Source organism: Elephas maximus, chromosome 11 (genome assembly GCF_024166365.1).
Source record: "Elephas maximus indicus isolate mEleMax1 chromosome 11, mEleMax1 primary haplotype, whole genome shotgun sequence".
Taxonomy (NCBI): Eukaryota; Metazoa; Chordata; class Mammalia; order Proboscidea; family Elephantidae; genus Elephas; species Elephas maximus.
This window is the reverse complement of record NC_064829.1, coordinates 58332748-58345377: the sequence shown is the minus strand read 5'-3', so window position 1 is coordinate 58345377 and position 12630 is coordinate 58332748. Positions and strand designations below refer to the sequence as shown.

The window sequence follows — 12630 nt, the reverse complement described above, 5'->3', positions numbered from 1 at the left end:
GATGCCAGATGGGTCCTGGCTGAAAGCAGAGAACACCAGAAAGATGTTTACCTGTGTTTTGTTGACTATGCAAGGGCATTCGGCTGTGCTGATGATAACAAATTATGGATAACATTGAGAAGAATGGGAATTTGAGAACACTTGATTGTGCTCATGAGAAACCTGTACATAGATCAAGAGGCACTTGTTCACACAGCAAAGGGAATACTGCGTGGTTTAAAGTCAGGAAAGGTGTGCATCAGGGTTATATCCTTTCACCATACTTATTCAGTCTGTATGCTGAGCAAATAATCTGAGAAGCTGGACTGTATGAAAAAGAACAGGGCATCAGGATTGGAGGAATACTCACCAACAACCTGCCTTATGTAGATGACACAAACTTACTTGCTGAAGGTGAAGAGGAGTTGAAGCACTTACTGATGAAGATCAAAGACCAGAGCTTTCAGTATGGATTACACCTCAACATAAAGAAAACAAAAATCCTTACAACTGGACCAATGAGCAACATCATGATAAACGGAGAAAAGATTGAAATTGTCAAGGATTTCATTTTACTTGGATCCACAATCAACAGCCATGGAAGCAGCAGTCAAGAAATCAAAAGACGCGTTGCATTGGGCAAATCGCTACAAAAGATCTCTTTAAAGCGTTGAAAAGCAAAGATGTCATCTTGCAGACTAAGGTGCGCCTGACTCAAGCCATGGTATTTTCAGTTACCTCATATGCATGTGAAAGCTGGACAATGAATAAGGAAGACAGAAGAAGAATTGATACCTTAGAATTGTTGTAGTGTTGGCGAAGAATATTAAATATACCATGGACTGCCATAAGAATGAACAAATCTGTCTTGGAAGAAGTACAATCAGAATGCTCCTTAGAAGTGAGAATGGTAAGACTTCGTCTCACGTACTTTGGACATGCTATGAGGAAGGATCAGTCCCTGGAGAAGGACATCATGTAAAGTAGAGGGCCAGCAAAAAAGAGGAAGACCCTGGACAAGATGGATTGACACAGTGGCTTCAACAATGGGCTTAAAGCATAACAACAATTGTGAGGATGGTACAAGACTGGGCAGTGTTTTGTTCTGTTGTACATAGGGTCACCATGAGTCAGAGCCAACTGAACGGCACCTAACAACAAAAACAACAAGAAGAAGATCATATGAAAACATAGTACTATAAACTTAAACTATGATAAAAATCTAAAGGTAATTACCATAGGCAGCCTTGGTAAGTGTAATGTAACAATGTGGTACTTCTCAGTTCTGCTACGTTTCACCATAATAACCATTTCCTTAATATATCTGACTCTGAATGTTCTTTCTTGTCTATCAGTTTCTTCTCGGAAGTGCGGCTAAATTGCTATTTATTTTGGAGCCTTGGTAGTGCAGTGGCTTAAGAGCTTGGCTGCTAACCAAAAGGTTGGCAGTTTGAATCCACCAGCTGCTCCTTGGAAACCCTATGAGGCAGTTCTACTTTGTCCTGTAGGGTCACTATGAGTCAGAATTGACTTGATGGCAACAGGTTTGGTTTTGGTTTTACCATTTATTGCATACTTGCTCTGTGTCAGGTAATACGTCAGACCAGAGTGTCAGAGAGTTTCAATAACGTGCACAGGTCATACACAGCTAAATGATACAGCCAAGATTTGAACCACCCATCTAGCTCCAAACCCTATGGATTTTTTATAGTATCCCATTGCCTCTAGCATGTTTCCAAGTTTGGACCATTGAGGATTTCTTTTCTCTAAGAGATGTACTTGACTTAGACTGTCATTTAGTAAATATACCCATTTTCAAACTTGATACCTTTACACAGAATGATTGAAGATAAAACAAGCTTGCAAGGTAACATAAACAGGGAGAAACAACAAAATTGATATTAAAATCAGCTATCAATAAACCAAAAAAACCAAACTCACTGCCGTCGAGTCAGTTCTGACTCATAGCGACCCTATAGGGCAGAGTAGAACTGCCCCATAGAATTTCCAAGGAGTGCCTGGCGGATTTGAACTGCCGACCTCTTGGTTAGCAGCCATAACAGCTAACCACTACGCCACCGGGGTTTCCTAGCTATCAATAGGGCTGGACAATTCTTGGTTAAAAATCAGTTTGTGGGTAAGTATTTTTAATCAGTATTTTTTTTTAATTTATTTTCTTTTAAGGTGAATGAAGCTTTTGCTCCCCAGTACTTGGCAGTTGAGAAAAGTTTGGATCTTGACCGAAGTAAAACCAATGTGAATGGAGGAGCCATTGCTTTGGGTCACCCGTTGGGAGGATCTGGATCAAGAATTACTGCACACCTGGTTCATGAATTAAGGTACTTGTCAGAAATTGCTGCATTTCAGATTTGCTGTCATTTATGGGAATGTATAGGCTTTCTCAGAACTATCCAGCGTTTTTTCATTCTTCCTCCTCATATCTCCCTGCACTGGTTCTTAGAAACAACAGTTATTTAGACACTGCTTTTCAGCCAGCCTTCTAGATGATTCACTGGCTCTGCATGCAGGACCTGTGCTTTTCCACCTGTCTGTTCTGTGCACAGTGCAGCATTCAGCACCTGCCCCCACCCTCATCCCTGGTGATGGTGCACAGCATTGAGCAAATAATGGGGCCCTGGGTCTCACGTCATGGAAACCCTGGTGGCGTAGTGGTTAAGAGCTATGGCTACTAACCAAAAGGTCTGCAGTTCGAATCCACCGGGTGCTCCTTGGAAACTCCATGGGGCAGTTCTACCCTGTCCTGTAGGGTCGCAATGAGTCAGAATTGACTCGATAGCAGTGGATTTGGCTTTTGTTTTGGGTGTCATGTCACTTGCATTCTAGTGCCAGTTACACAAATAAGATACAGTCATTTAAGAAAACAAAATACTGAGAGGGTACTGACCTATCTGTCATCTAAAGAACCTAAGCAAACTAACCATTTGGGTCTGAGCTGTGTTTTTCTCATCACTGTTTCCAGGGTTCCTAGAGGAGCCTTCTGTGTTTGGTACTGTCCAGTTTTGATAGAGAGGCTTCTCCTCTGGTGCTGTGTACTCTAGACCACTTTGCTCTGCTAGGAGGAAAATCGAGAATGAAACCAAACATGTCAGATTGAAAATTCACTCTGGGGCCCTGTAAGGTTAAGGTAAATGGGACTCTTTTAGTCATTGAAAGATTGAGTTGAAATTGAGCAGTTGACATGTGTAAAAATAATTCCTGAATCATTTTCTTAGGGTCCTTCTATTACAACCAAGGAATGAGAGCAGGTGGTACTTTAAAAGAGTAATTTGTATCAAAGGGACATGAAATGTTTCTAAATGATCGGCCCTTTCACATATACAAACTTAATTACATTTATTCTAAGGTGCCATAAAAATCTAACACCATAGAGGAAAATCCAACACCTCTACAACAAAAAGACAGATAATCCATTTAAAAAATGGGCAAAGGAAATGAACAGACACTTCACCAAAGAAGCCATTCGGCCGGCTAATAGACACGTAAGGAAATGCTCGAGATCACTAGCCTTTAGAGAAATGCAAATCAAAAACCGCAGTGAGATACCATCTCGCCCCCGGCATTACCAGCCTGAATCAAAAGAACAGAAAATAACGAATGTTGGAGAGGCTGTGGGGAGATTGGAACTCTTATGCATTGCTGGTGGAAATGCAAAATGGTACAATTATTTTGGAAAATGATATGGCGCTTCCTTAAAAAGCTAGACGTAGAAATACCATATGATCCAGCAATCCCACTCCTAGGAATATATGCTAGAGAGATAAGAGCTGTCACACAAATAGGCATATGCACACCCACGTTCATTGCAGCGTTGTTCACGATAGCAAAAGGATGGAGACAACCTAGATGCCTGTCCGTAGATGAATGGATCAACAAACTATGGTACGTACACACAGTGGGGTAATACGCAACCATAAAGAACAATGATGACTCTGTGAAGCATCTTACAACATGAATGAATCTAGAGGGCATTATACTGAGTGAAATAAGGCAATCAAAAAAGGACGAATATTGTATGAGACCACTACTGTAAATACTCATGAAAAGGTTTATACACAGAAAGAAACAATCTTTTATGATTTCAAGGGAGGGGAGGAGTAGGGATGGAAAAACACTAATTGGTAATTTTGGTGAAGGATAAGACAGTACATAATAATGGGGAAGCCAGCACAACTTCTCCAAGGCAAGGTCATGGAAGCTCCATAGATACATCCAAACTCCCTGAGGGATTAAATTACTGGACTGGGGGCTGTGGGGACCCTGGTGAGGAAACACACACAGTATCAGGAAATTTATTTATTTGTTTTTATTATTGTACTTTAGATGAAGGTTTACAGAACAAACTAACTTCTCTCATTAAACACTTAGCACATGTATTGATGGCGTAGTGGTTAAAAACTAGCTGCAAACCAAAAGTTGGCAGTTCAAATCCACCAGGCTCTCCTTGGAAACCTACGGGGCAGTTCTGCTTCATCCTGTAGGGTCACTATGAGTTGGAGCTGAATCTATGGCAGTGGGTTTGGTTTTTTTTTGTTGGGGGGGTGGTGAGGAAAAGGAGCCCTGGCGGCACAGTGGTTAAGAACTCAGCTGCTAACTAAAAGGTCGGCAGCTGGAATCTACCAGCCGCTCCTTGGAAACCCTGTGGGATAGTTCTGCTCTGGCTTATGGGGTTGCTGTAAGTCAGAATCAACACCACAGCAATGGGTTTGGTTTTGGTTTTTTGGGTAGAAGGAAAAACTTTCATATCAGAAGGTGATACTGTAATGGATTCAAAATATACTTTTGAAGCTTTAAGCACATATTTTTCTCCAGAGAACAGTTCTGGATTGCGTTATCCATTTGCCAGTGTAGTAAAACACAGCTTGTTTGAAGGCAGTGGATGAGGCAGCAAGAATGTGGACATTGGCTTATGATGGACCATCTCTTCCCCTTTACTAATTGTGTGATTTAAATAAGGTTGTTAAATCATTTAATCTTGATCTCCCCATTTATAAAATGAGAATAAGACTTCATAGTTTCAAGATTGCTATAATGATTTAAAAAGACATTATATATAACTGGTACATATGCTTAATACATGCTTATTCCTTACACTTGATTGATAATGCCATTATTGTAAAATAAATATGCATGTACTGAATTAAAAAATATGTTTCTATTTCCTTCTAATACCTACTACCCCAGGGCTGTAACACTGAAAAAAGTTCCTGTACTTCATTCACTATTAATTGCTATTTTATGTTTTGTAGCTTTGTCATATTTCATCTTCTTATTTATAATACAAATTTTAGAAAACAGAAATTGCAACCATTGTGCATTTTGAAAAGTATATATAAGAAAGTTGGATTTTCTGAAGGTGTTAAAAGATTCTCCCTTCCTAATGCTTATTAAAGTGATGTTTTATTTTAAAAAAAAAAAAAAATACAAATCGAATGGGCTGAAGTTCATCAACTTCCTCTCTTTCTCTAAATCACCTCCTATTGTGTTTCCTGTCCCACATCACACCTCCACTTATATATGTGTTTCCGTTTCTGTAACCCTAAATTCACTTCTCAGGTCGCCTCCTTCCTTCCTTCCTTCCGTTACTACATTTTTTGTTGTTATTTAAAAAAAATAATAAATAAATAGCCACTTTCCAGATGGTTTCTCCTGCTGTGACTATAAGCCAGTACTCAGGATAGGGGAAGAGGTTAGGAAGCTGTGCTAAGTGCAATGAGTAAGGCAAATGTGACTGTTATTAATTCTTTATATTATAAGCTTCGTTTATCCTCTCATTTGAGTAGGTTTGAGCCACTGCTTGCTTTTTTAGGCGTCGAGGTGGAAAATATGCTGTTGGATCAGCTTGCATTGGAGGTGGCCAAGGTATTGCAGTCATTCTTCAGAACACAGCCTAAGAAGAACCAGGAGTCTGCTACGGCCTACTCTCTCACCACCTGGCCCAGCCACAGTACAACAAGTGTCCTTCAGAGCAGCTGTGGAAACTGGCCATGCCCTGCCACTGCCAACAGTGATCAAGTCTGAGGCAAAGATGTGTTTATCATGATTAAGAGCCTACTTGTCTTAATTCAGTCTGTAACACCAAGTCAGAAATAAGTTCTCTCCAATTAGCCCCAGTCAAATATGACATATTTCTGAACTAAAATCCAACTGTAGGCCTTAAAAGAAATAAAATCATCAAATAATCACCACTTATGCCTTAGATTGCAAGGAAATCAAATAAATGTTGCCTTAACTTCAGCTCATCCTTTCTTCTTGTTTCTTGTGTTATTTTTAAAATGTTTTGAAAACCAGTTTAATTTGTAGGTTGAGTGATGCTCATACTGAGATAAATGTCTGAGATAAATGTCCAAGCAGCAAAAGCTACTAAACCTAGTCTTGTTATTAACAAATGATGTCACATTGGATTGTTGTTGCCTTGAATCAGAACAGTTCTGATTATGTGTTTTAACTCTTCAGATAGACTTGAGTGGGCATATACCTTCAGTAAGCAAGATTTCTATTCGTTTTAAGGATCATATTGTTTAAGTGGAAAATTTGGGGCTGATAAACGAAAGTTATGCCTGAATTTCATCACCCGTCTTCAGGTTCGGAAACCCTGGTGGCATAGTGGTTAAGTGCTATGGCTGCTAACCAAAGTGTCGACAGTTCAAATCCGCGAGGCACTCCTTGGAAATTCCACTCTATGGGGCAGTTCTACTCTGTCCTATAGGGTCGCTATGAGTCGGAATTGATTCAACAGCACTGGGTTTGGTTTTTTTTTTTTTTTTTGATTCTTCAGCTTCCACTGTTTATCTGAGTTACTTTCTATCATTCCTTTTCCACAGCACACTTCTGACCCAGTGGTTCTCAATAGGGAGCATTTTTGTCCCTGTCAATATCTGGAGACGTGTTTGGTTGTCAGAATGAGGGGTGGGGGATAGGGTGCTGCTAATGGCATCTAGTGGGTAGAGACCATCCTACATGCACAGGACTGCGCCCCACAACAAATAATTATCTGACCCAAAACGTCAGTAGTGTTGCTCTTGAGAAATACTGCCCTAACCCTAAATTCACTTCTCATGTCAATCCCTTCTGTCTTTGTTTGGGCATGTGTGTGTACATATTTTTTTTTAATAAAAATATCCCGTTTTCCAAAGTCTCCTGCTGTAACTATCAACCAATTTTGAGGATCGAGGGAGAGATTGGGAAGGTGAGGTCAACTGGAACAGGTAATACAAATGTAACTGTTATTGAATCTTCATAGTATAAGTGCTTTATAAACACCGGGGTTGCACTGATCCCTTAACTGTACCTCACGAATACGCCTTTCTCCTCTCATGCTACGTGTGTGTCTCAAGTCCAGAGGCGGCTCAGGAGCCTTGTTGCCCCATACTGCTGCCAGACCAGTCTCCCCCACCTCTTCACAGAACTCTTCTTATTTTGAGGTTCAATGTAATCAGTTATACCATTCTGTTACTATCCTAATTTCCATTTCCTAGCTTCCTGCTTGTGTTCTTTCCTCCAGTGACTGTTATCACTGCATCAGCACCTTTTTTTTTTTTTTTTCACTATTAAATCATGTCTTAATTCTCGGAAAATTTAGCATCCAATTGGTCAAGGACCTCTCAGTTCTTTGTTAACTGTTCCTCAGTCAACACTAGTGACTTTTTCTGTACTCTGTATCAGATACCCACTCCCTTGGTCATATCTTGAACTTGGTGTCACTAGAAATGGTATCACTTTTGAATCTTAAATGCAAATATCCCACTTTGACCACAACCCCCAGTCCTCCCGGCTTACCTGCAGAAGTACACTCACCGCAATAGTTCTTCACCTTGTCAAGACATCCATCCATTGACCCCACCAGCTTTTAACCCTAAACCTTACTTCCTTTCTTCCCCAACTTAGAGTCCTTGTTTCACCCTTTTATTTTCTCCCCAACACTCCCACTGATATATTTGTCTGTCCTAAGATTGAATATGTAGTAGGGCAAGTCTCCTCTCCCTTGTTCTTTTTCTCTTACTGTTCTTGTCAACTTCATGAAAAATCTATCAGGATTTTAACTGAGATTAAATTGAATTTATAGGTTATGAATTTACTAGGGAAAATTGTTATCTTTATAATAGTGAATCTTCTTATCTATAAGTGCAGTTCATCTTGTAATTTACTCAGATCCTAAATTTTATGCCCTTATTTTAGGAATTTCTTGATAAAAGATCAGGAGGACATCCTTTTCCTTGCCAAGCCCTAATTCACTCATTGGTTCCTTTTTCCGGGCAATAAACAAAGGATTCAGAACTTTTAGAGACAGACATAAATCAAGGGTTTTTCGGCAAAGTTCTATTTATTTAATCTAAAAAAAAAAAAAAATCTAGGTAATGCTAAATAATATACAGTATCAGATATTGCCTGCACTGATAACTCAGCCCTTTGCTAGTGTGGTTTCTTTCTTTGGATTAAAAAATCAGAATAGCAGAGACACCTGCCCCGCCCCCCATCCCCGTCATAGAAACAGATAACAAAGTCTACCCACAGCCAGGCTTCACTGCAGCTTCCCAGGAGTCAGCTGGTGTGACACCTTGTTTATAACAGGAACGACTGACTAATGATGACATGCAAATATGTTTTTTCTTATTTGGGATCCTTATTGAGAGGTAGGCTTCCTCTAGTCTCTCATAGAGATATTAAAAAGTAACAAGCCTACATAATTTCTCATAACAGAAGTATTTTGCAAAACATTTTATACTTTGTTTCCTTCCTTTGCTGTAACTTGTAGTAAACTATCACCGTGGGGTAAAATAACAAGACCGCATGTTACCATCCTCTAGAAACACTAGCCATAGTTTATCAAGTTTACTGTCTTTCCAGATGAAGGGGGCATTATCACAGAGCAAGTAGCTAAAAAGAGCCCTCTCCCAGGGCATCTCCTGGCACAGTCCTCGGTAAAGTGTTCTTGCTTTTCCCCATAAAAATCTTGTGTATTTTTAAGTTGTTACCGGAATGAAATCTTTTTAAAATGTTATTTTCTATTTGGTTGTCGCTGGTGAATAGCTTTTAGGTATCATATATCTAGCCACCTTGCTGAACCTGGTATTAGTTCTGATCATGTAGACGATATCTCATTTATTTTTCATGACTTTTTGCAGTGGCCTGGAATTTCTAATCCAATGTCGAAGGAAAAAAAAATTCCAAGCCACGAGAATGCTTTTATTAGTTTACTATTAAGTGTGATGCTTACAATAGATTTCAGATAGATGTACCTTATGAAGGTGAGACTATTTTTGCTAGGAACTTTTATGAATCGTTCACTCATTCTTCAAACCATTCTAATGTGGCTTTACCCCACCACTTAACCAAACTACTCTTGCTAATGTCAGCAATCACCTTCATATGTCCAAATAGTGGAAGTTTTCCGTCTTCTTATGTGACTTCTCCAAAACATATGGCACTGTTGACCACTCCTTCTCCTTGAAACAATGTCTCTTGGCATCTTCCTTGGTTTTTCCCCTACCTCTCCAGCCACTCCTTTGGGTCTTCTTTCACAGCTGTTCCTCTGCTGGACTTCTGCTTGTGAGAGTTTCTCAGGATTGGTCCTAGAGTTTCTCTGTCTACCATCTGTCCATTCTCTCCCTAGGTGGTTTCACCCCTCTTCTCCTGACTCTAAATACCATCAGACTTACATCCCAGCACCAGTCTCTCTAGCTTCAGACTCCTGTGTCTGTCTGCCCTCTTGACATTTCTCACAGGCATCTCAATCCTAAACATGCCCAAGACAGTACCATATATCTTACCCAGAAATTCTACTCCCTCAAGTGCTTTCCTTCTCAATTAATAGCACCAATGGCTGGAGTCAGAAATCTTGAAGTTGTCGTCGGTTCCACCCTCTCTCTTACTCCTCATATCTAGTTCATCAGTAAATTTTATCAATTCTCCTTCCAGAATGTGTTTCCAAGCCATCCACTCTTCTCCCCTTGACCATCAGCACTTCAGTCCAAGCTGCCAGAATCTTTTGCCTGGATTATCACAATAGCCTATAAAGGCCTTCTGCCTCCATTCTTGGCCTTCTTCAGTCATTCTCCAAGAAGCCACCAGGGACATCTTTTAAAAACACAAATTCTTTTAGGTCACTCCCTGCTTAAAACCCTGAAACAGCTTTCTATCACATTTGGAATAAAATCTAGACTCCTTACCTATGTGGCCTATGCATGGCAGTCCTCAGTACCCTAGGCAGTTTTCTCTCTAACCCTATCTCATACTGCTTATCCCTGTGCTTCAGACATATTGTCTTCCTTGGGCTCCTCACATGCCATGCTCTTTCATGCTTTAGGCCTTGGCAGGTTTTCTTTCGCTCCTCCACCAACCCAGCACAGCATTCTGCTCATCCTTCAAGTCTTAGACACTCCCTTCTCAGTCAGGGGTTCTCTGTTCCCCCTAAGTGCCTCTCCCCATGACTCCATTGTAGCACCCTGACCTTGATGGTACTTTTCTGAGCTTGTATTCATTACTAGTCTGTTCATTGTCTATCTCCCTCATCGTGCTCTAGGGCAAGGGTTTCACATGCCTAGCACAGTGCCTGGCCTAATGTAGACGTACAGTAATATTGTTGAGGGGATGGATAGATCGATGACATTTGAAAAAATCGAATCATGGGAGAATTGCTCAAAATCACAAACAGAGCAAGTAGTTGCTGTCACATACAATTTATCTTGTCAAAGATTATCATGGAAGTGCCTGTGTGCCTGCCCGTGCATGCATTTGTGCCTGTGTATTTTCAGGCATAAGGGATGGAGAACTGAGAGAGATAATAAAAGAGTCGGCTGACTGGCACTAAGAGTTAGTAGAAAGCAATGAGGTAACTATGGGCAATTTACTTTTAACCTAACTACGTGCTATAGAGTAGAGTTTGGGGAAAAAACCAAATGCATCAGAGGTTCTCCCTAGGATGACCATAGAATTTATCATCCAAAACATGTCACTTTTGAGAACCAAAAGGGGACACTATTAATAATTACCCTGTGGCAATAGGTGGAAACAGGGACATATAAATATCCTACTTTTAATTAACCAAAGTACATTGTAATGACTTCACTTTAAGTTCAAGAGAGCTGAGCAAATATTGTTTGCATATGGATTGTTGGGCATGAAGATGGTATGGTATGAAGTAGGTAGTCAGAGTAGATCTCATTGAGCAAACACTTTATCGAGCAAATTAGCTTCCATATTCTTCTATGTGTCCATCACGGATGTGAGCTCCAAGAGGGCCTGGGCCCACTACGCTGCTGTTCTCACTGCACATGGTACATGGGAAAACAAGAGCCTCCCTCTGAAAAGATAATGGTGGAGTGAGGACAAGACCAGAATGAAGAAGGATACAGTCAAGTTCAGTCCCTTTGAATCTTCTAAAGGCAATTTTAGAAGAAACAGAAGGAAAAAGTAACCTCTTTACATGGGTGCAATGCAACTTAAGAAACTTGTTTTCACCAGTAGGTAGTACAGAGTGAGGACGCTGTGCTGGGTTGGCAGAGGACCCGCCACTGCAGGTAGAGGAAAGAAAACCTGCCAAGGCCTAAAGCATGAAAGAGCATGGCATGTGAGGAGCCCAAGGAGATGAAAGTTAGCTGCACAATATCTAGAAAATGAGGGGAAATACCGAGTATGTGGCCCTAGAGCTAGAGTGTGCTTAGGACCAGCAAGGAGGCTAGTGTGGTTGGAGCAGGGTGAGCAAGGGGAGCAGTGGTTGGATGAGTCAGAGAGGCACCCTGGGTACATATCATGTAGGGGCTTGTAAGCCGTTGTAGGGACATAGGTTTTTATTCTGAGTACAATGGAGAAGCGTTGCAGAGTTTTGAGTAGAGGAGACATCATCTGATTTCATGTTCTAAAGTATCCTTTAGTCTGTTCTATCGAAATGAACTGTAGACAAAGGTGGAAGCAGGGAGATCAGCTAGGTTGCTATTGCATACCTCTAGGCCAAGAAATAACAGTGTACTAGCTGTGGGGGTCAGCAACAGAAGTGGTGAGAATTGTCAGATTCTGGATATGTATATACATATATGTAGTGCTTCAGGTGAAAGTTTACAATGCAAATTGGTTTCTCATCCAAAAAATTTATATACAAATTGTGACTTTGGTTGCAATCCCTGCAATGTGACAGCACTCTCCACCTTTCCACCCTGGGCTCCCTGTGTCCGTTTGTCCAGTTTTCCTGTCCCTTCCTGCATTCTCATCTCGCTTTTGGGTAGGAGTTGCCCATTTGGTCTCAAACATTTTATTGAACTGAGATGCACGTATGTTACTATTTGTTTTATATAGGCCTGTCTAATCTTTGTCTGAAAAGTGGGCTTTGGGAGTAGTTTCAGTTTTGAGTTAGCAGGGTATCCAGGGCATAGTCTCAGGGGTTCCTCCAGTCCTTGTCAGACCAGTAAGTCTGGCCTTTTTTTTGTGAATTTGAATTTTGTTCTACATTTTTCTCCTGCTCTGTCTGGGACCCTCTATTGTGATCCTTGTCAGAGTGGTCATTGGTGGTAGCCAGGCACCATCTAGTTTTTCTGGGCCCAGGCTGTTGGAAGCTGTGGTTCATGTGGTCCTTTAATTCTTTGGGCTAGTATTTTCCTATGTCTTTGGTTTTCTTCATTCTTTGTTCCAGATGGGATG

General features: G+C 40.7%; 2 protein-coding genes across 2 annotated transcripts in view; both read left to right on the top strand.

Moving 5' to 3' along the window:
• ACAA2 (acetyl-CoA acyltransferase 2) overlaps positions 1 to 6234 on the top strand; it is a 75104-nt gene extending 68870 nt beyond the window's left edge. Inside the window, exons 9-10 of the mRNA XM_049900190.1 lie at positions 2164 to 2318; positions 5807 to 6234. Coding sequence (XP_049756147.1) covers positions 2164 to 2318; positions 5807 to 5891 — 240 coding nt within the window. The 3' untranslated portion in view covers positions 5892 to 6234. The remainder of the gene's footprint in view (positions 1 to 2163; positions 2319 to 5806) is intronic.
• The window catches only part of MYO5B (myosin VB), a 535083-nt gene that overhangs the window by 496495 nt on the left and 25958 nt on the right, over positions 1 to 12630 (top strand). The gene's annotated exons all lie outside the window — the stretch shown is intronic.